Here is a 24,693-nt window from a genome sequence, read left to right as displayed (position 1 = left end):
GAGTGTTTGGGATCAGTATACACACACTCCTGTATATAAAATGGTAACCAGCAGGGAACATCACTCAATATTTTGGAATAACCTATAAGGGAGAAGAATCTGAAATAGATACATGCATACATGCATAACTGAATCACTTTGCTGTACAACTGAAACTAACACATTATAAATCAACTATACTTCAATAAAAAAAGAAAAAATCAAAAACAAAATGATAATTTAAAAAAAAACCAATAGAGAGTTTCCAAGTTACATCTACCTTTTCAGATCCATACTCAAGCATGAAGAAGACTAATATTATGAAGTGTGTAATTAATATTTAAGATGAAATATTTTGTGGAAAAGGGGTTAAAACTTGTTAAGTCTCTCAAAAGATTTAATAAATTACCAATTAATGCTTTAACAAAAGTAGCTTTCCATTTAAAAGTACACTTCAACTTTTAACAGCTATATTTCTAAGTAGCTGTCAGAAAATTCAACTTTCAAGATGAAATCATAATTCTCTAATATAAAACCTATTAATTAAAGAGCAAATGTCAGAACCTTCAATTAAACGTTATTCCCCCCACATGATCTACTATACTTTGCTTTTATGTAGATACAAATAAATCATTAGACATAAAGCATGTATAATTTTAATTAACTTAACAAAATAATGCCTTGAAATTAAAACACATTTTTCTAGCTTCCTAAAATCATTAATGGCTACACAACAACAAATGTTCTTATAAAGACTTTGAGGCACTGTGATTCTGAATCAAAGAAAATATTTATCATCTTTAGTAAGTTAGTAAACAAACTAAAACATTGAAATATATTCAAGGTAAAATGACACAGAAGAGTTTGACATTAAATTTAAATAACCAGAAAGTCTGTCAAACATTATACTTTGCATAACTCTATTGAACTAGGAAGAAGTGTATAAAAAATTTTGGCAATAAAAAGCATTCTCTAATCCAGAGATCCCCAGATTTTCTTGGTTCATGGTTCCTTCACTGACTAGATAATTTCTACAATGCCCCTAGCCTAAAAGAAACACCTAGGGTGAAAACAATCTACAGATTCAATGCAATCCCTATCAAACTACCAATGGTATTTTTCACAGAACTAGAACAAAAATTTTTACAGTTTGTATGGAAACACAAAACACCCCAAATAGCCAAAGTAATCTTGAGAAAGAAAAATGAAGCTGGAGGAATGAGGCTCCCTGACTTCAGACTATACTACAAAGCTACAGTAATCAAGACAGTATGGTACTGGCACAAAAACAGAAATGTACATCAATGGAACAGGATAGGAAGCCCAGAGATAAACCCATGCACATATGGTCACCTTATCTTTGATAAAGAAATGAAGAATATACAATGGAGAAAAGACAGCCTCTTCAGTAAGTGGTGCTCGGAAAACTGGACAGCTACAGGTAAAAGAATGAAATTAGAACACTCCCTAACACCATACACAAAAATAAACTCAAAATGGATTAAAGACCTAAATGTAAGGCCAGACACTATCAAACTCTTAAGAGGAAAACATAGGCAGAACACCCTATGACATAAATCACAGCAAGATCCTTTCTGACCCACCTCCTAGAGAAATGGAAATAAAAACAAAAATAAACAAATGGGACCTAATGAAACTTCAAAGCTTTTGCACAGCAAAGGAAACCATAAACAAGACCAAAAGACAACCCTCAGAACAGGAGAAAATATTTGCAAAGGAAGCAACTGACAAAGGATTAATCTCCAAAATTTACAAGCAGCTCATGCAGCTCAATATCAAAAAAACAAACAACCCAATCCAAGAATGAGCAGAGGACCTAAACAGACATTTCTCCAAAGAAGATATACAGATTGCCAACAAACACATGAAAGGATGCTCAATATCACTAATCATTAGAGAAATGTAAATCAGAACTACAATGAGGTATCACCTCACACCGGCCAGAATGGCCATCATCAAAAAATCTACAAACAATAAATGCTGGAGAGGGTGTGGAGAAAAGGGAACCCTCTTTCACTGTTGGTGGGAATGTAAATTGATACAGCCACTATGGAGAACAGTATGGAGGATCCTTAAAAAACTAAAAGTAGAACTACCATATGACCCAGCAATTCCACTACTGTGCATATACCCTGAGAAAACCCTAATTCAAAAAGAGTCATGTACCACAATGTTCACTGCAGCACTATTTACAATAGCCAGGACATGGAAGCAACCTAAGTGTCCATCAACAGATGAATGGATAAAGAAGATGTGGCACATATATACAACAGAATATTTCTCAGCCATAAAAAGAAATGAAATTGAGTTATTTGTAGTGAGGTGGATGGACCTAGAGAGTCTGTCATACAGAGTGCAGTAAGCCAGAAAGAGAAAAATAAATACCGTATGCTAACACATATATATGGAATCTAAAAAAAAAAAAAAAATGGTTCTGATGAACCTAGGGGCAGGAGAGGAATAAAGACGCAGATGTAGAAAATGGACTGGAGGACACGGTGCAGGGGAGGGTAAGCTGGGACGAAGTGAGAGAGTGGCATGGACATATATACACTACCAAACGTAAAATAGATAGCTAGTGGGAAGCAGCTGCATAGCATAGGGAGATCAGCTCGGTGCTTTGTGACCACCTAGAGGGGTGGGATAGCGAGGGTAGGTGGGAGGTGCAAGAGGAAGGGGGTATGGGGTTATATGTATACGTATAGCTGATTCACCTTGTTACACAGCAGGAACTAACACAACATTGTAAAGCAATTATACTCCAATAAAGATGTTAAAAAATGCAATTGACTATAACAGAATAAAATAGAAAGAAAAACAAAAAAAAACACCTAGGGTGGTTCCAATGACTAAATGCAATCCTAAAACTGTGTATATATGTCCTAATAACTTAGTAGCCATTTGAAAAAAAAAACACACATCAATTAAAATAAGTATTTCATTCATAACCACAACTACTTCCTAAGGGGTTGTGCATGCCTATTGGGCACTCCAAAATTAATCAAACATTAGATACAGATCAAACAGTGACAACTATATTCCTTGTTCCAAAATGATTTTCACACACTACTTGCTTTGCACCATAGTAACTCAAAATCCCATTATCTAAAGTATGGCACCAGCAAAAGGGATGCAGCATCATGTAAATTCAACACCCTAACTGCCTGGAGCTGGTAGCTGTGTCATGTCTCACAAATGTCCAGTATCACTATGCTCAAACACTTAAAATACCACACAGCACCTCCGTTAACACACTGTGGCACCCCAGGACACATTAGCATACCCTCTGGGGAAAATGGTCCTAACCTAACTTTCAGCAATACCTTCAATGTCTAAAATCAATTATCGGAATAAATTTTTCAGGAATCCTCAACACGACATATTAGGAGATTTAAGGAGAAGGAGGTAGCTTCAATTTCAGTGTCTAGGAAAAATACAAACTCTGATTCTTACTAATGAAGGATCAACGACATGAGGAGACCAATGAAGAATCAAGAGGTGTATGAGGTTAACCAGTCCAATAAGCACATATTTCCTTTTCCTACAACTTCTTTATTATTCTGGGGTTAACTCTGTGTAAAGGACTTTTCAGTCTTCATATGAAAGATTTTCACTTTGGTAAGTGTCCCTACCAACAAAAAAAATGTTAGGAGAAGTTCCTATCCTTAGAATTAATTTTTTTGTAATGCTAAAGGAATTTAGATTAATTTAAACATGACTTACAGAAATAAATTTATAAAGTAAATCTAGTTACTTTATAGCTACAAAATTTAAGAGTTAAATTAAAGCTCTTGGAACTGTATTCAATATCCTGTGATAAACAATAATGGAAAAGAATATGACAAAGAATAATATACATATAATTCAGTCACTTTGCTGTAGAGCAGAAATTAACACAACACTGTAAATCAACTATACTTTTCAATAAAATTTTTAAAAAGGCTCTTTTATTCAGAAAAGTGTTCTATTACATTTTTAAAGCTTTATTGTTGTATTATATGTCAATTATTGTCTACTCATAAAATAAACTGCTTAAAATATACAATTTGGGGACTTCCCTGGTGGTGCAGTGGTTAAGAATCTGCCTGCCAATGCAGGGGACACGGGTTCTATCCCTGGTCTGGGAAGATCCCACATCCCACGGAGCAACTAAGCCCGTGCGCCAAAACTACTGAGCCCGCCGGTCCGCGTGCTGCAACTACTGAAGCCAAGTGCCTAGAGCCTGTGCTCAGCAACAAGGGAAGCCACTGCAACGAGGAGCCCACGCACCACAACAAAGAGTAGCCCCTGCTCGCCGCAGCTAGAGAAAGCCCGCACTCAGCAACCAAGACCCAACAACAGCCAAAAAAATACATATATATATATACAATTTGGTAAGTTTTGACATATGTATACACTTGTGAAATTATCACACAGTAAGAATAATGTAACAATTGGAATCTTCTCACTAGAACTTAATATTAAGTGCAAAGAACATATAAAAAACTTTCCTAACAATCTTATCCTCTAATAAAAGAACTCTGCTTCTGGTAATAGCAGAGTGGCTCCTATCAAACCACCCTCCCTGCAATTAACAGTTAGTTATAAGCTGTGAACAAAACTACAATATGATAACTATCTGAACACATGGAGAGTGATCCAAAGCAAGCAGAAACCAAAGAGGACCTGACAGTAGGAAGAAGGGATTGGTAGTGGGGAGTAACCAGGAAATTTTTTAATGGCTTTTGCCCAAGGGCAGGCATTATTCAAATAGAAACTCAAAATCTTACTGGTTGAAAAATCAGAGGACAGAGGTAGAAAGGAGCCTGGCTGGAAGCCCAAACTTCTGCATATAAAATCCACCCAGCTCTTTAACTGACCCTGACCTACGTGCAGACAGGGCAAACACCAAGCAGATTTCAGTGGCTGCCTAATACAGAAAAGCCAGATCTAGGAGTTTGAATTTAACCAAGGTAACTGTTCAATGAAACAAAACTAGCTGTCTTGAGAAGAATACAAAGGAATCCAGAGTCAGGGGTCAGCAAACTTTTTCTTTGAAGGCCAGATAGTAAATACTTTAGGCTTTGCTGACCAAGACGCAACACTGAGATTATGTAGGTACTTTTAAACCATTTGAAATGTAACCATTTAAAACTATAAAAAAACATTCATAGGCCAGATTTGTCCCATAAGCTGTACTCTGTCAACTTTTCTATAGCAAATCATTCACAATGTCCAGGATACAATCCAACGTTACCAGACATATAAACAATATTTTTTAAATAGGGAAATATAAACCATATTCATAAGAAAAATAGTCAAGGTGATGATCCCAAGATGACCCAGATACTGGAATATGAAAGCAAGGATTTAAGGGTATCTACTATAAAAGTTAAAAGACACAAGTGAAAATATGCTTCTAACAGACAGATAGAAAATCTCAGAAGAGAAAGAGATATTATAAAATAGAATATTCGAACCTCAAAATTCCCAAACCTGAGTCTCAACTCAGACAGCTTTTAGTTTCTTGGTAATTTTTTCATGATGCTTTTGTAATACTACCCTAAAGTGCCCCAGGAGACAGTTGAGAAACTACAGATCTACTCTTCAATATTCAAGCCAAGGTTTATCTTTATGAAATTGGTAGGAAGGAAAGACAGAGAGAGACAGAAAAAGGCTTGGAGAGATACACAGAGACAGAAAGAGAGGCAGAGAGAAGGAAAGAGAAAATTCAATACCTACAGATTAAGATTTTACCAAAATAAAATATGATAAGTGATAACATCATATTTATTTTTATCCTGTTTTTTGTACTTTTAAGTTCATTCAAATTAACTATTGCTGTGCTTGCACCAATCATGGGGTTGACAGGTGTTATATTCTTTTATACTAGCGGGGTGAAAAAAGGAAGTATCTTAAAATGTTACATTAATCTTAAGACAGTGAAAATTAGGTGGTTCCCAAAAGTGAAATTCTAAGCTTATTAGTAGCAGAAAATTGTTAGAAATTAAGTTTGGCACTAAAAGTTTACATTTTTTCCTCTTGAGACTTTAAACAAAAAGTCTCCCACTTTTAAACAGTGTTTCCCTTTTATCCTATGCTTTTTTCCTCCAAAACTGGATGGAAAAGATAGCTATTTAATTTTAGAAGATAAGTAACAATCAGGAAAAGAAATGTCAGAAGTTCGCTTTTTTAAATGCAAGAAGGTAAAATATTCAAATTCTAACTAAACAGTACAATTCTGAAATGATAAATAAAATCCACAGAGACAATTCCTCATCTAAAAAAAGTTTACCTTGCAATCAATGAGCAGTTGTGAATCATGTTCTTTTCAACAAAGATACCTTGGGATTCATCAGTTTCGACTATTCGCCCATCCTGATACCATAACACTTGCATGTCTTGATCAATATATGAAGCCATGCATTGGAAAGGAAGGCTGTCTCCTTCAAACACAACTTGACGATGAGATGGAGTCATATAGAAAGATGGTAATTCAAGGGGAGGATCTAGAGACAGTAAAATACTCAGTTAACAAATATAATACTATATTCAAACTCCAAAATTTAAAATTATAGAAATTCTAATTGAAATTTTAAAAATGGAAAAACAAATTCCTCAGTAATCAGCATTCTAATGTTAGTATCAACAAAGCTATTACTGAATTAAGAGGGTCCAAGATGAAAGCACCGTTAAGTAAAATTAAAATGAAACCATTTCATATCAACTTTTACAAAGCTGATATATTTCCTTCCAGTAAGAAAAATAAAAGAGAGAAAGTTTAACTACATATGCAAAAATGTACACAAATCTCTTGGCTCATTAAAAGCCTTTAAAATGTTTAGTCCCTTTGTCTAACACATTAATTCTACTTTTAGTAGTATTCTAATCTAAATAGCTAATGTGTAAAGATGTACACAAGGAAATTAATCCTTTTAATGTTTACAGAGTGAGAAATTATTAACCTAAATCTGCAGTAATAAGGAAATTGCTATGGCTACATCTCTGTAATGAAAAAATAAGTTATGGCCACATCTATATATTGGATTGGTATGCATCTTTTATATGATGAGGAAACAAGTTTACACCATTTCCAGTTACAAAAGGTTACAAAATAACATTAGTGTATGATATTTTGGACAAAACATAATAAAAAGGTGTAGAAGATGATACACACCAAGGTATCCTTGACATTAGCTACCTATGAGTGATAAGAATTTAAGTATGGGTTTTGTTTTTATTCTTCTTTTAGTTTTTTCATTTTCGCCCCATCTTTAATGGAGGTATAACTGACAAAATTATAAGTTATTTAATGTGTACACCAAGGTAATTTGATATATGTATACATTATTTCTTTTCATAAATCTTTAATCCAATGAGCATATTTTACATGTGAAACAACAATAATGATAATAAAAATAAATGGAAAAAATTGATACAGTTGTCTATTTTCAAACACAAAGACTAAACTAGTACCTACCTCTATCATTTTAAGGACTGTTTTTGGTTTATGTTTTTGTTTTCTGTTTTTCATTTAGCACATGGTAAATGTGTTATTTCCCTCAAGCCTTCAGATATTCTTAAAATTCATGATTTTCAATAGCTGCATACTATTTCACTGAATTGATGTGCCATAATTAAACCAATGCCCTATTTTTGAGAATTTAGGATATGTTCACAAAGTCTGAAGATTTACATACATAGCTGATGATTTCTTAAGAATTAACCCCTACATGCAGAATTACTATATGAAGTTGTATCAACTCTTTAAGAACACCAATACATATTGCCAAACTATCCTTCAAAAAGGCTGTATCCATTCACACCCCACCAACAAAAAGTGTGATTGTATCCTGAGATTTTATTACTATCAACAAATTCCTGATTTGCTGTTAGAAAATCTGAAGATCTATACTATTTATTGAAACTGAATTTCATAAAGAAAGCTGTTCAGAACCTAAGAACTTTAAACACCAATCAAAAAAATGTTTTTTAATTCAGCTGACTTAATTGTCAGCAAAGATTAAATATTATCAAATCCATGAAGACTGACAGCTGTAATCAGTCCCAATGCGTAAACAGAACTCTGCTGTTTGTCAGGAAAAACAAGATAGCAAGTAAAATACAGTTAACCCTTTCTCAGTTTGTCTTCCTTACCGCACGTCAACAACTCCTGCTTCACACCTGTGACTGGCTGGGCCTGAAGAGACTTAGGATAAACACACCGTGTGTCCCGTACCGTGATGTTTCTCTCCTTTACCCAGCGATGCATCCACAGTATGTTACAATCACACAGCAGATACTCAGTCTGAAATTCTCTGTAGCATACAAAATGCAATTTAGAGGTTATGGTGAATGAATTAAATAGCATTTTTGCTTTATGTTGGCTTTACCCTTTGGGTGGCAAGCACATTCCTGCTCACCCTTACCACACTATAGCACATACTGTACCATCAACTGGTTATGGTCTCCTTTCCCTTGAGATGACGCCAAATGCCTGACCCCAGCTCCCTTCCCTACTGATTTGGGGAGTGACGCCACTTTCAATCAAAGTTGGTATGTGAACAAAATCTATTCCTCATCTATGTAACAAACTCCTGAAGCCCAGGGTACTGGAATACCACATCCCCATCCTTTGTGTCTATCAAACTGTTACCCTTTCATCAAGTCTGTGGCACAAATACTGGATCTTGAAGCCTTCTCCAATTTTTCCAGCATCACTGCCATGTTCTTGGCTTAAATACCTGCAAAGTCTGTTAATTCTGGCAACATAAAGCAATATATGACTGTTTCACATGGTTATATTCTGTTTATCTGACTAGGATGACTGGCTGACTTCTAATTCCTAAGCACCACCTTCTGGTCAGTTTCCAGCACTATCAGTTATAAACACTGGCAATTTTGCCCAATTTTTGGATGAAAATACTTCCTACACTGCTGCTATCCAGGGTCTCAAAAGTCAGATTATTTTTACAGCTTTCATTTCCTAAACTTCACAGAAATGGCTGACATGAGCCCACTAAAAGGAGATGTTTTCACTAAAAAGCAGTTTTCTGGATAAGAACCGTAGCAGTACCAAAAAGACCAGATAGAGTTTGATGCAGTGTGATTCTAGAAGTACATACATATGTCTGCCATGGTGAGCAGCACCATGAGCGCCTAACCTATCAGCTACATCCCAATGAAAACTGCTAAATGAGAATGAAATGATAAATTTAGGAAATGAAAGATGAGGAGGAGAGAAGGGAAAAAAGAAGGGGAGGAGAAGAGAAAAAAGGGAAGAAGTCAGCATATATCAAACAGAGACATCTGGCAGAGAAAACATTTTTCACTGGAAAAAGAGACTCAAGCCCATATGTTATATACCATAAAAATTTGAAAAACATTATATTTAACTGTAATTCCAACAGAAATCATTATAACTTATACTTTGAAATACATTAAGGTTTATCTGAAGATACAGTTAGCTTCAAAAGTAACTCCTATATAATCTTGCACTTAATAAAACTGTGTTTTGGGGGTAAAAAATCAGCCAGTTCTAAAGCTACAGAGAATTATGTAAATATGACCTTACACTGACTTCATAAAGCGGGCATTCTATGTAAGCATGCCTAGAAATGTCAGTAATAAGTTGTGAATTCAGTTTGGGGATGGAGTTACAGGATAAAATTAAATCGCTAAAGCATAACATAGTCTTAACTATAAATTCTTTTTTTTTTTTTTTTTTTTTGCAGTATGCGGGCCTCTCACTGCTATGGCCTCTCCCGTTGCGGAGCACAGGCTCCGGACGCGCGCAGGCTCAGCGGCCATGGCTCACGGGCCCAGCCACTCCGCAGCATGTGGGATCCTCCCAGACCAGGGCACGAACCGTGTCCCCTGCATCGGCAGGCGGACTCTCAACCACTGCACCACCAGGGAAGCCCTATAAATTCTTCACAGGGAGAGAGGCATATTTTATGCTTTGGGAATTTAATCAGCTGAACAAAATATTTTCTGATTTGGAAACACAAAGAGAAAAAATTACCAATTTATTTACTTTAAATATAAATTAGAGAGATAGAGTAGTATTCTAAGGAGAAAATGGTTGTCCCAGCCTGAAACACATTATTAAGGTTTATGGTATGTTTTTCAATGTGAATGCAAGTTCTCAAGTGAGATTCTAATTATTGTAAGATCACAAGCTTTTCCTATGAAGTCTCTTAAGCCATATAATAACTTTTTAATTTTAAAACACTAAAATGTATTTACTAAAACTAAAACAGGAGGAAAATTCTTACTTACAAAGATCGTAATGAGCCAAGATAATCAAAAGTTCCTTGAGATAATGATGAAAACAAATTCCCTGAAAGGTTCCTGGAAAAAAGGAAATAATTACACTTTAAGAAATGCTAACAATTATATATCATTTCATCTATTTTATATTTCCTAAAATGTCCTATCATTAACTACTGTTATAAAGAATTTATGAAAGTTGTTTTAAATCTTATGAAGAGAAACATCTAGTAAATATTTTCTCCAAAGTTGAAGAAGAAAATTGTTCTTAACCTTATATAAAGCAGTAAACAAAATTATTTAAAATCACTGCTGGATAAGGACTTTTCTATCAAATATCATGTGAACCTCAAAGTTGACTTCCTGAACTAGATCTTCAGTCATACTCTCATTGCAACTAGAATTATTCTTCATGTGTTCACTCAGTATCACATAAGAAAGCAAAAATTTAAAAAAAACATGGAAAAGGAGGGTCTGAAGGGCCAGCAACAGCTGACAGTAACCCAGTAAAATACGTTGGCAGAGTGAAATGAGTCCAGGGTTTAAGACTAAAGACTTGGGATAGAATTCCATGTTGGCTTTGGGCAAATTACTCAACCTCTCTCGTTTCCCCCTGTATCATGGCTTTAATACCTAAACACTTGCAGAGTTTTGTACGAATTGTAGAACACCTTATGCTACAATATGAGTAGTTTGTTACACCCATCATGGTTTGACCAAATCTTTTTTTGTGATTTCTTCCATGCTTGACTATAAGCTCCAGGAGAGGAAGGACTTGTGTGTCTTATTTACTGGGGTACCTCTGTCAGCTAGTAACAAACTGGGGTATATAGTAGGTGCTCAATTGTGGTGGCTGACTGTTCAGACCCCACCTTTAGGAGGTGCTAGCAAGGACTCTGGGAAAATGGCAGCATGATCCAACCATCACAAGATCTTTTCTGTGCCTATTGTAGTAACAAGAATGATAAAATTTTGGGACTTCCCTTGTGGCACAGTGGTTAAGAATCCGCCTGCCAGTGCAGGGGACACGGGTTCGAGCCCCAGTCCAGGAAGATCCCACATGCCACAGAGCAACTAAGCCTGGGCACCACAACTACTGAGCCTGTACTCTAGAGCCCGTGAGCCACAACTACTGAGCCCTCGTGCCACAGCACGCCTAGAGCCTGGGCTCCGTAAAAGAGAAGCCACTGCAATGAGAAGCCTGTGCACCGCAATGAAGGGTAGTCCCTGCTCGCTGAGTAGCCCCTGCTCGCTGCAACTAGAGAAAGCCCGCATGCAACGACAAAGACCCAATGCAGCCAAAAATAAATTTAAAAAAATAATTAAAAAAAAAAGAATGATAATATTTGGACCTAGAATTCTCAAGGAAGAAGTCCTGAGACCTGCAAGGAGGGCTGCCTCTCCTCCAGAGTCTGAGTTTCATCCTTCAAGTGTGGAAGAAAGTGACAATTGGGTAGACAGATTCTCCACTGAGGAGAGGAAAGAGAATTGATGGGGGAGAGGTCAGCTGCTACCATGACACCTGCAGCAACGTATTCCTGGATGGGAAGGCTTAATATTACACAAACACCAATCCCTCACAAATTAATATACTGATATAATGGATTTCAGTAAGAAAATCACTGGATTCATTTTTACTGTCTTAGGATATTTTTGATAGAAAAAAGGCTGGATAAAATAATTTTGATCTTCATAAAAGAACTGCCTAGGAACTTAAAAAACAAAAAGAATACTTGCAAATCAAAAGAACCATGAAAGCAATGCCCTTTTCTTTTTTGGCCTATCAGAGTGAATACTGAATGTGGATTTCGAAAAGGGTACAGCTGATGGAGTGTAAATCACTGTAGCATTTTAAGAAAGTAACCTAGATGCAATTAAAATGAACAACTATACTTTTATGAAGGTACCCTATGTGAAATTATATGACTTCTGGGATTTACTTTAAAATGTACACAGGAAGACAAGAGATGTGAGGTGTAACTAAAACAAGACTGGCTATGAGGTACTAAGTGTTAAAACTGATTGATGGGTCCATGGAGATTCCTTATACAATTACCTGTAATATTTTTGTAGATGTTTTGAAAGAGTCCATAGTAGTAAGTTGGAAATAAAAATATATTCTACAAATATAGGACTTAAGTATAAACAAAATAATTGCAGCTTACAGGGACCATTAGATTCTAATTACCAGGTAACTTTATTCTAATTATTAGGTATTATAATTTTTTTTTCCTTGGAAATCACAGAGGAAGCAATCACATTGGAGACAGACATGCCATCCTCTCAGTAAGTACCAACACAAACCAATTTTTCCTCCAGTGTTGGAACAGACTGCTATTTGTTTGGCTGGACACCTATGAAGTAATTGGCTTCGGCTGGTGGCCATAAAAACCTATACATACTTTAAAACATTAAAATCCCATTCCAACTCTGAGGTGCTTACACCAAAAAAAGCATAAGGAAACTGAGAATGACAACATTCACAGTGAAGACACCGCTCTTGTGTCCTAATGTAGTTTACTGAATGGGGTGGTAGGTGAATTATCCACCTACTCCCACTAATGTTGTTTCTTACTCTGTCAATTTTTCTTTACTTACTTTTTGCTACACAGATATGTTTGTATTCCTGTAAGTTAAGTGTGTATGATTTGTTAAAGGAGGGGGAAAGGAATCAGATAGTATCTACATTAACAGAGGAATAATTGACTAAATTATGATCTGTTCTATATTTGGAATGTTCTATAGCTATTCACATGAACTAAATCAATATGTATTCTCCTGAAAAGATATTAAGGATACGTTAGTAAAAAATTTTTTTAAGTAAAATGTCGAGTAGAGCACATTTTTAAAGCCCTACGTGAAAGCCTATACATTTCGGGGGGTGGGGGGACGATAGAAAAATCTGAGAATATATACACCAGTTAGTACATGCTATCTCAGAACGGTGTGTCTGAAGTGATGAAGGGGAGATTTAACTTTTGCTTCGTATCTCTCTATATGGTTTATTACTTAACAGCATCAATAATTTTTAATTGTAAAAAGGAAGTTCTTATAAATATCACTCACCTATTATTTCTGATAGAAAAATATTAAAGGTATAATTTTCTTAGGGGAAAACAGGTTTTAAACTGATCAAAATTTATAAAGAAAAAAAAGGAAATCTTTGCTTTTTTTGATCTCCTGACAATTTCTCTGTCAATTAATTTCCTAAGTGAAGGACAGAGCCTTCACTGAAGTCCATTATCGGGTCCCATCTTTATCTGTCAGTTACTCCTAGAGTTACAATGGGAATCTCTGGGAGGATGGTTTCACTTCCCTGAATTTCTCCATCAATAAAGGCAGAGATCAATACATAGAATTAATCAATTTTACCCACCACACCCAAGTCCACTGAATCCTCTGACGTATTTTTAAAAAGCCATTTTTGAATTTTTACACTGAATCGCCAAAGCCAAGATGTTTCGATATGATAAGAAGTATGGGTGAGAATGCAACAGGGTGTCTGCCAAGGTTTCCAGCCCCCTTGGCTAAGAGGCCAAGCCAGTCCAAGATCCCAAATTCCAGGGTCACCCAGAAAGTTCAGCTGAAGAGGTAGCTGAGGAAATAGCTAGAACAGTGATCCACTCTAGATTGATTTCTTTTGTACACTTACTCTTTGGGGTGGGAAACAGTAATTAGGGAGCTTCTCTGATTCCTAACCTAAAAAATGTACTACATGAGGTGGATGGACCTACAGTCTGTCATACAGAGTGAAGTAAGTGAGAAAGAGAAAAACAAATACGGTATGCTAACACATATATATAGAATCTAAAAAAAAAAAAAAAAAAGGTCATGAAGAACCTAGGGGCAAGACTGGAATAAAGACGCAGACATAGAGAATGGACTTGAGGACATGGGGAGGGGGAAGGGTAAGCTGGGACAAAGTGAGAGAGTGGCATGGACATATATACACTACCAAATGTAAAATGTTAAGAAGCTACCTCAACTGCCAATTTTTCTTAGAACAGTACTTAAAGGATATGCCAGGTATAGTTCTATATATGTCATATTGTTGCATTTAAAAGAGCCACCATCACCCTTTCTATTTCAGCCTTCTTGGACCCTGTGGAGGCCTGCTGGGAACAGGACTTCTAACAGGAAAAATATGTCTGGAAGGCTGTGGTCCAAGGCCATTTTTGCTGGCTATAAGCGGGATCTACGGAACCAGAGGGAGCAAACGGCTCTCCTGCAAACTGAAGGTGTATATGCTCGAGATGAAACAATTTTATCTAGGCAGGAGATGTGCTTACGTGCGCAAAACAAAGAACAACTCAGTAACTCCTGGTGGAAAACCTAACAAAACCAGAGTAATCTGGGAAAAGATAACTTATGCTTATGGAAACAGTGGCATCATGGTTCATGCTAAATTCCAAAGCAACCTCCTTGCTAAGGCCATTGGACAGAGAATCCATGTGACACTATACCCTTCACGGATTTAAACGTAATGAAAAGTAAATATATAAAACTGCCGACTTGTTTTCTTAAAAAAAAGAAAAGGGCTTCCCTGGTGGAGCAGTGGTTGAGACTCCACCTGCCGATGCAGGAGACACGGGTTCGTGCCCTGGTCCGGGAAGATCCCACATGCTGCGGAGCGGCTGGGCCCGTGAGCCACGGCCACTGAGCCTCCACGTCCGGAGCCTGTGCTCTGCAATGGGAGAGGCCACAACAGTGAGAGGCCCACGTACCGCAAAAAAAAATGAAAAAAAAATGAAAAAAAGAGCCACCATCTATTATTACATGGGCTACAAAAATCATCTCAATCAATCTCAAAGTAGGAAACGTGGTAGTGCTATTTCTATGTTTTAATGATTCACCTGGATATATGTCCACTGTGTTCCATGACTTGTAAATTCTCACAAGTATCAGAGAATTGGTAAAAATGTAAGAGACAACCCAAGCTCTAAAACTTCCAAAAATGTTTGTTTTTAAGGCAGGAGGCAAATAATAATAATAATAGTAAGCATATAGTAACTTGCCTTAATATAAGCACTATCCCACACAGCTCTTTTGCCTAAAGAACATTTTCTGATGGGTCAAAAATCCCTAGACCAAAGCTACATATCCATCTGAAACAAAAGTCAAGAAAATGGTCAAAAAACTTCAGACTCCCTTTCTCATTATTTGATTCATAGCTACCCAAAAATATAAGAAATTTTCTCCATAAATGCCTCATTTTGCCAATTCTTATGCATTCCTTAAAACCAAAAATACAAAACTCTCGAGATAATGAAAGCACTAAAATGAAATTGTTTGTAATCCAGTTACAAAAAAGGAAACCGTAATTGATTTAATTAATTTCTTGCTATGAGTAAAGCTGTACACCAAATCAATCTTTTGTTTAAAAACATAAACTTGGCCATCTATCTTTCCTCCAGAATTAAAGGGCACACTGAAAAACACAAATTTGCTGAGTAACTTTATTCTGTTCTGTCAAGTGATTTGGAGACCCCTCCCTTACTGTATAGATGAAATGATCTCATTACTTAAGCTGCTATAGCTTTTTCAAAGTTAACTTGAACGAAACAGAAGAAACATTCTAAAAAGCTACAAAGAGAAGAACAAAGCATAGGTGATCTCAATATTAGAACTTCTACTCCTAAATCCTGCATTTCACCCTGCACCCTATTTCTAGATTGCTCTTCTCTAAATCATGATTTTATGCCATTTTCCCACATCAATGTCTTTCAGTGGCTTCCTAGGGTTGAATGAGTTCTAAGCTTCAGTCTGCTTTTCATATGGTCTTGTATAAAGCTCTATTACAGATAACTGAACTTACTTCTAGTTACTCTGAGTCTATTTTAAAAATAAATTAAAATACATTTGATGGCATATACAAAGTTCTGCACTTATATTAGATACAAATTATAAGATATAGGTATAGATAATTCAAATGCTAATTAATCCTTATAATAACTTTGAGGTATTATTAATCTTACTTTATTTATTAATTACTTACTTTACTTACTTACTTTATTAATCTACTTTTTTTTTTTGCGGTACACGGGCCTCTCACTGTTGTGGCCTCTCCCGTTGCGGAGCACAGGCTCCGGACGCGCAGGCTCAGCAGCCATGGCTCACGGGCCCAGCCGCTTCGCGGCATGTGGGATCTTCCCGGACCGGGGCATGAACCCGTGTCCCCTGCATCAGCAGGCGGAGTCTCAACAACTGCACCACCAGGGAAGCCCTATTAATCTACTTTTTCATTTGAAAAAGAGAAAAGCTAAACAACTCACCTATAATCACAAGGTCAGAGGTGTGATTCAGATGGTCATTTTACTCGTAAGTCCAATGGCCTTCACCTTGACAAACTGGCCTCGCTCTTATTTCTACCTCCTTTTATCATTTGCTTGACTTCTTTTCCTTTCTAACCATCTGGACCATCAGCTCAAGTTTCATCTCTTCCAAGAAATTTTCCCAAATTGGCAAAGGTTTGATCACGTCTCTCAATGTGGACATGTTCCCTGGGGTATGTACTACATCGTGTGTGTGTGTGTGTGTGTGCGCGTGTGTGTGTGCGTGTGTGCGCGCGCGCGCGCGCGTGTGAGTGACAGACAGATGATATAATGCATTGTTATGTTCTGATAACATTATATCTCCATGATTAAATTTCCAGCTCCTTATATCCTACCACTTCTGTAACCTCTATAGTTGTTATTTTAATATTAAATATATAGGTGGTCATAAAAATTTGGGTGCTGGTTCAAATGCTTCCTTGTATTATAATACGAAAGAAAGAGGTACTTACAGCCTAACCAGATTGGTGAGTCCTCGGAATATGTCTGCATTCAGACACCCTATTCGATTGTTTGTCAGATCCCTAGAGAGAAAGGGAAAAAGTGTCTTCAATTAGTTCTCTTGGTTAATGAAGGTTTCATACATTCAATATTCAAGAATGGCACCCAGGTATCACACAAGTCCTATCTTTTAAGCATCTCTGAAATATTCACCTATCTCAAGTGTAGCACTGAGAGAAGAAATAATCCTTGCTTTCACTTACTTCTGGCACATACAGGCTAAACGCTGTTTATTACAGTGCCCTTGATATTTCAAGCATTTACTCCTGTAAAATGACTGAAGATAAAACCGAAGTAGTAAAAATGAGACTATCTTACTGTCTCTGATGATCTACACAGCTAATCATGCTAGGTTAAGTTAGGGAACAGAGCCTGATCTCAGGCAACATCTAACGGACAATGGGTAAAAGGGCAAATTACCAAAATGCCGAAACTTTTATTTCCTCAAGAACCTCTGAAACTTAATACTTTCTAATTTCATTCCTTAAATACTCAGAAGTTTTGACTGTAATGAAAAAAAACTGAGTTAGCTTTTACTTTACAGATCTGTCATTTATGCTCCAAGTCAAATTACTTTATAACTATATCTAGATAACGGCCCATTTTTTCCAGTCACTCCTAACTTCTTATAGTTCCTATCAAATGTTACTTTCTATCCATTTTTTTCTTCTCCTCAAGCCATGAAACTTTTTTCCTTTTATCTGTGTGATAATTTTAGTATTTTGTTCTATCTTTCTACACTATTTTTCTTCACACCAAGAACAGTGAATACAATTTTACATTTCAATCAGATTACATTTTAATTGGGAGATAACTGACAATTTCTTCAAATAAGACAGCATGGCTTGCAACATTTTCCATCAGTGGATTTAGTAATGAAAGCCCTAAAACAATTCATCTTAAGTTTTCTCAGTTGTTAGATTTGGAACTATTGATCATTTTGAATTTCAATTAAAGAACTAAAACAAACTTTCTAAACCAAATTTTAAAAATATTTTTATCATATTTTCTTCAATGCCCATATTATTCTCTGTAACAGAAAAGCATATATTCTTTGAATTTCACTCTGAGTTGCTCTTCAGAGACTTGTACCACCCATTTCTAAATTAAAACTGATTCTAAATGGTATACCTGGTAATGGGAAAAAAATGTATTAGTCTGATAGAAATTACAAAGACTTTGTATTTGAATCCGGTACTTACTCATTAACTTTTTCCTCTAGATATTTCAAAAGCTAGTTTAAGTAATCCTGGTTTCCAAAAATTTCATAGCACTGCCTTCCCTTTCTTATGGAAACTTTTGATTAAAAAAAAAAATCTTAAGCAATGCAAGTCTTTATCTGCATTCGCTGTGCTCCAGCTCCTCAGAATATTAACGCTAAGTATTTTTAATCGTGTGGGACGTTTTTAAAATTCCAGCTGATTTTCATCTATTTCTGGGTTTTACTGTTTAAGAAAATTAGGCATCATCTTGTGAACTGTTGCTTAAACAAGCATTTTTGTGCTCTATTCATTATCTTGTCTCAATTCTGAGCTTTAAATGGTGTAACTACCACTGATTCTTTGGGAAACAATTTCATTACAGCTATACCTATTTAAAATGGAATTTAGGTATTAGTAGTGGGTTTTCATTCAAATTGAGAATCAGCTTGAATTTGTTGATAAAGCAAAGGAGAAACTGAATGGGTCTAGGTTTTACCTACTTCTGGTAGTTTATTCTTCAGAAAGCCACTTAATCTTCCTGATCCAAATTATCTATAAAATAAAGGCAAAGGCATGGGACACTTACAAAAATACTTTACATGTGGCTGCCGAGTGAGATGCACCATTGAAATGAATGAATGATTTAAGGCCTCATAAGAAAAACTGCCTGTAATCTAGAAGCAACTAGCAGAATATCTTTATATCTCATTGAGTTTATGTATAGGACTCTCTCAGCTTACAAGCTGTATACCATAAGTTCAATTACAAGTTAGCTGTTTGGAATTAAGAATGTATTTTCTAGTGGGAAGAACATTATAAATGACAATTACCTTCCTAGGCAAGAACACAAGAGACTACTTAATGTGTAAGGCAATGAAAAAATGCTAAGGCAACATCTGGGACAATAATAGTAATTAAGTTAAGTGCTACTGAACAAGAATTATATTTATTTTGGATAGCAGTACTTGAACAATTATGTACTGTAGGATAAAGAACTGGATGGAGAATGAAGATATTCTATAGTATCCTTGAAAGATGCTGATGAACCTGCTTTTTAGTAACAGTCAAGTTACATTCGATCTCTACCCTGACATGGAGATATTATCAGTATTAATCTCCCTATTACCAGAAAACAGAACACAGTGGTGTGGATCACAGAAGGAGAGAATGAGTGGACTTGTCTGGCCATCTGATGGCACACCCCTCCCTTCTTTTGGAAAAACAAGTTGGAAGGAAAAATATTCTAGAAGTTCTCTAACTTCAGCTTCAAAATCACTAGAAGGGGCTGTGGAAACAAAGGTGGTTTAGCCTCAGCCCCCGAGTTTGATAGGGTAGGTCTAGCACCTACACTCCTGTTCCCCACATGAGGACTCACATTCCATCCAAACATGATGTCAGTTTGCCCCAGTAAGAAACAAGAAAATGACTCACTGTTATACATCAAGCTCAGTTAGCTGCTGCCCCTCCACTCCCTAATGACTGTTTCTGGAGATGCACGTAGCCTATTGATGGCCGTGTTCCGTGCCACTGCCTGTGTCAGTATGGCTGAGTCCTAACAGCTTCAAAGACTCTTAGCAGATGAACTCCAGCTACTGCTCCATTTCTCCAGAAGTATATTCCAATTCCATTTTCAGGTTCTTGGTTGGTATATAACGATGCCACTGAACTGCAAACCTTCCAAGCAGTTCCTGAGTTACCTTTGTATCTCTAGAGCCTGGCTCACTACTGGGCACACAGGATAGAATCAATGAACTTTTTGGAACTGAATTGATGTTGATCTCTGTCTTCCCACTTTGATTACATTGCTATACCTGGTTGATAAAATTCATTACTTTTACTGAACTCTAAACCCAGCTTGATCCACTTCAACTCTGATGCCACAAATCTCATCACATCAACTCCAAAATGAAAACATTCTGCCAGTCCCTACAGTCTAACAAATAGATTCGAAATTCTTCAACATGGCAGGAGAGCATCAAAAGCCTAGTTCCCCCCTGACCAGCTTACCTCCCAACGTCTTTTCCCCCTTTCTATTTGAAGCTCTGGCCAAAGGACATGTTCTTTCACACCCATGTCCACTCTGCTTAGGATGCTTGTTCTGTTATTCTTCAATATGTATTCACCCCTCAGGGGCAAGGTCAAATCTAACAGCTGGCCGCTCTCATGGCAGGTCATTCCCCTCTAAGGTGGTCCCCCTCCTCTCCCAGGCAGGTTACTATCATTATTACTTAGGATGTATTTGCATTATCTATTTGCCCCCAAGAGTCTGTGAGCTCTTCCAGAGAAGTCAGAGCATAAGTAAGCAGCCCACACTTAATAAATGCATTTAGAAGGAATAAAGGGTGGTGGGACAGTCCACATGGCTTGAGCACAGGGTGACCTCTCAAATATGAGCATGTTCACACAGCAACCGTGACATGAGCACAGTAAGGGGAGCAGGGGTGTTTAGCTTCAGAAATAATAACTGGTCTTTAGGTTTTGAAATGATAATACATAGAGAAAATATATGGAAAAAATGGCAAGATTTTAAATCATTAATAGAAAGGGGCCTCAATTTTTAGGGCATTTACAATAGATCGTTTAAATGTATTCATAACTTGAAAATCATCTACAGATTATGGCAGCTGGCAAAGCCAACCATCATGATTTTATTACCGTAAGAGGGATGCAACCATCTATCACCAAACAAATCAAATTACTGTATAAATAAACTGCCTTCTAAGCTACTTACATTAAACACTCTGTTTCTCTATCTAGGACATGGCTAGATGAACTTCTAAAAATTATTAAAAAGACACTTTTTATCATGTTAAAGTTTAAAGTAGGTTAACAGCTACTTATAATGGTTCAAACTCGTAAGTCAGCAATTCAAACACTTACAATCGTTTCAGCGATGACAGTCCCCAAAAGGCACCTGGATCTATACTACTAATAAGATTGTTTCGGAGGTCCCTGTTAAAAATAAAATAAAAGTTATTTACATCTTGACACTGTAAGAAATATTTAGGCACACTGCACCTATCTGCTATACAGAAAACAACAATAATAATAATGGGAGGAAACTGAAGCCAAAAAGGTTAAGCCAAAATCATCCCAGCAGTAGAGCCAGAATTCAAAATCAAGAAATCTGGTTCTGAAGCCATTTGCTTTGGTCAATATAAGAATAAAGGTATACGTCAAAAAGATATGTGTCCTAATATTATTCCAATTCAAAGTTATGACTAAACTACAATCTTACACATTATTTCTACAATCTCTTCCTTAGTGTGCTACACTTTAGTTACCAAAATAAATCAGACTATATTTGTCACAAGCATAATTAAAATTTTTAAACCATTTTCAAAAATACACACTCTAAAATTCATGTCATTTGGTTGTTCATATTTTTTCCTCCCGAGGCTTCTATGGCTAGGTTTTCTACAAAACAACATGTTAATTCACAAAATACAGCTCAAAGCAATGATCCACTAGCTCCCTATACAATGGCATCTGATAGCAGTCACAACTGACAGCAGTTCCCTGCTTATCCATGGTGATACATTCCAAGACCCCCAGTGGATGCCTCAAACTGAAAATAATACCAAACCCTACATATACTATGTTTTTTTCCCTATACATACCTATGGTAAAGTTTAATTTATAAATTAGGCACAGTAAGAGATCAACAATTAAATAGAACCATTATAACAATATATTGTAATAAAAGTTATATAAAATTGGTCTCTCTCTCAAAGTATCTTATTATATAAATGTATTGCCTTTTCCATCTTAACTAAGGGCTTAACACACACTGTGGCCATAACTTTTGCCAAGTGAGGTATGACAACAGACCTAGTACAAATTTTCTTCCTTTTTCACAATTTCATGGAAAGAAGATTCATTCTTACAATGAACCTAATCAACCTCAGCATACAATTTTTTTCCTCTCCTTATTAAAGTCAAGAACTTTTACCTTTTCACTTAAAAGAAGCACCTTACAGCTTCTCTTTAGCACATCCAAACTGCCAGCATCAGTATTCTCATGCTTTAGGGACGCTATTAAGTAAACCAAGGGGGACTTGAACACAAGCACTGTGAAACCTCAACAGTGGATCTGATACCCGGGACAGCTACTAAGTGACTCATGGGCAGGATATGCTGGCCAAAGGGCTGATTCACATCCTGGGTGAGATGGCGCAAGATTTCATCAGGCTAGTCGGAAGAGTGTGTAATTTAAAACGTAGGCATTGTTTATTTCTGGAATTTTCTGTTTAATATTCTCTGACTGTGGTTAACCATAGGTAAATGAAACCATGGACAGCAGAGCCTTGGATGGGGTGGGGTGTCTTCTGTATCCCCATTCTTCTCCAGTGCTCAGCTCTTCCATGCCAGCACACTACCACTGGGGGCACCAGTGAGCGTCACAGCCAGATCCCTCCTCCAGGGTGGATGTGGACCACCTGCTAAGGCGCTACTGTCCTCTGGGTGCCTGGGCTCTGCTGAGACTCCCCAGTTGCCCCATACAAGTGTCCAGCTAACCTCTGTAGAGAGATGACCATCACCCACAGGAGTGCTGAGAAGCAGAATAGTAACCCACTTCCCACATGCCTGCCAGTGGCTGGCCCACAGTTCAACTCTGCTAGACACCCAAGGTAGGCCCATTCATCAGGACTCACTCATAACCTTGCCCAATGGAGGCTTGAGTGGCCTCTGGTCATCTCTCAGAATGCCTCAGGTCAGACTGTGAACAGAAACTCTTTCCAATTTCTCTTCTTCTGCGAGTCTTTCCGGAACAATGGCAACACTGCCTCCTCCGTGTGTGAGCTTCTGACGCCAATCCTCATAATTATCCATCATTGTCTTCATAATTATTCAGCTTAGGGATACACATGGAGTTGGTGAAACAATACAGAAATGCAGAGCAGTGTTGTGTGAAAGGAGAGAAGGTTAGCACTCCCCTTGACAAGGATGGAAGAGGCCTCCGGGCCTGACAACATGCATACGGTTAAGGCATTGCCACCTACTTCGTGGCATCTAACCACTGTTTTTGTCACAAAGTGAAGTAAGTCAGAAAGAGAAAAACAAATACCATATGCTAACACATATATATGGAATCTAAAAAAAAAAAAAATGGTTCTGAAGAACCTATGGGCAGGACAGGAATAAAGACGCAGACGTAGAGAATGGACTTGAGGACACAGGGAGGGGGAAGGGTAAGCTGGGACGAAGTGAGAGAGTGGCATGGACATATATACACTACCAAAAGTAAAACAGATAGCTAGTGGGAAGCAGCTACATAGCACAGGGAGATCAGCTCGGTGCTTTGTCACCACCTAGAGGGGTGCGATATGGAGGGTGGGAGGGAGACGCAAGAGGGAAGAGATATGGGGACATATGTATATGTATAGCTGATTCACTTTGTTATAAAGCAGAAACTAACACATCATTGTAAAGCAATTATACTCCAATAAAGATGTTAAAAAAAAAAAAAGAAATGCAGAGCAAAGCACAATGCAAACCCAGGGTGGCAGGTACCTCCCCGGGTTCTTTAGTCCCTCACTTAAATTGAGAATTAAAAGGCCTTTCTGAAAGTAGATCCTGGACCACTGGTGCCGCCTGTTATCACAACACTGCGGTGATGTGTCTCAGGATCTTTTATAATTATTGCCCCATTATGGCCATTCTAGCCTGTGAGAAGCAGCCTAAATTCTCAATAGAAAATCCTTGGTTTGCTTTCTCAAGCATCCAACTTGTCTACTTGTGCTTAAGAAAAGGACACTGAGGAAGGCTCACTGCAGTGAGCACAGATCCACATGTTTCCTCCCAATAATGAGGGAGGCACATTCAATTTTACTGACACCAGCTAATGAAAACTAACCATTGTATGGCCTGCTTCATAACTTGCTACTTTTTCTAATGGCTCATTCTAACTACATCTAACTAATACAGACAAGCTACAGAGTTAGGGTTGGCTTCTGGATAGGTTTCCTGGCAATTTCACAAAAGCATCCTGATGAAACTGGCCCTCTGCCCCTCACAGTGCTGGGAAGTCACTGCTGTAAACCCAGCACTCTCGATGTGCCATCAACCGTGGCTTCCAGCACTATCCATGCTGTTTCATACAGGGTGATAGAGGCTGACCAGAAATTCTCGAGAATTCTCCTCTGGAAGCACAACCACAACCAGTGAATCCTGTGCACGTAAACGTCATGCTCACCAGCAAACCCTGTCCTGCCTTTTCTGTGTCTCACTCCCATTCTAACACATCATTCTTCCCTAGCTGGACGTAGAATTGCAATCCCACTCCCGATCCTCCAGATCAGAGCCAGGTTCTTCTAAATAAAACTGAACCCTCGGGTACCTTGAAATTCTTTAAATAAAGGAAATGACTATTAAACATAGTATAAAATCTGTGCTCTGATTACCAT

The 24,693-nt window shown here is 37.3% G+C and overlaps 1 protein-coding gene and 1 pseudogene across 5 annotated transcripts in view; one reads left to right on the top strand and one right to left on the bottom strand.

Annotated features, from left to right (window-relative positions):
• ADGRA3 (adhesion G protein-coupled receptor A3) overlaps positions 1–24,693 on the bottom strand; it is a 118,394-nt gene that overhangs the window by 50,701 nt on the left and 43,000 nt on the right. For all 4 annotated transcript variants that reach the window (XM_081225377.1, XM_081225378.1, XM_081225380.1 and 1 more), the window contains 5 exons: positions 21,167–21,238; positions 17,036–17,107; positions 10,261–10,332; positions 8,137–8,297; positions 6,275–6,488 (listed from right to left, as the gene is read on the bottom strand). In XM_081225377.1, the coding sequence (XP_081081503.1) occupies positions 6,275–6,488; positions 8,137–8,297; positions 10,261–10,332; positions 17,036–17,107; positions 21,167–21,238 (591 nt within the window). The remainder of the gene's footprint in view (positions 1–6,274; positions 6,489–8,136; positions 8,298–10,260; positions 10,333–17,035; positions 17,108–21,166; positions 21,239–24,693) is intronic.
• LOC308616915 (large ribosomal subunit protein eL33-like) lies at positions 14,307–15,137 on the top strand (annotated as a pseudogene). Its single transcript has one exon. The product of its transcript is annotated as a large ribosomal subunit protein eL33-like (transcript).

Source organism: Mesoplodon bidens, assembly GCF_964165515.1.
Source record: "Mesoplodon bidens genome assembly, chromosome: 1".
NCBI lineage: Eukaryota > Metazoa > Chordata > Mammalia > Artiodactyla > Ziphiidae > Mesoplodon > Mesoplodon bidens.
The sequence above is the reverse complement of the archived record's forward strand: the minus strand, read 5'-3'. Positions and strand labels throughout refer to the sequence as shown.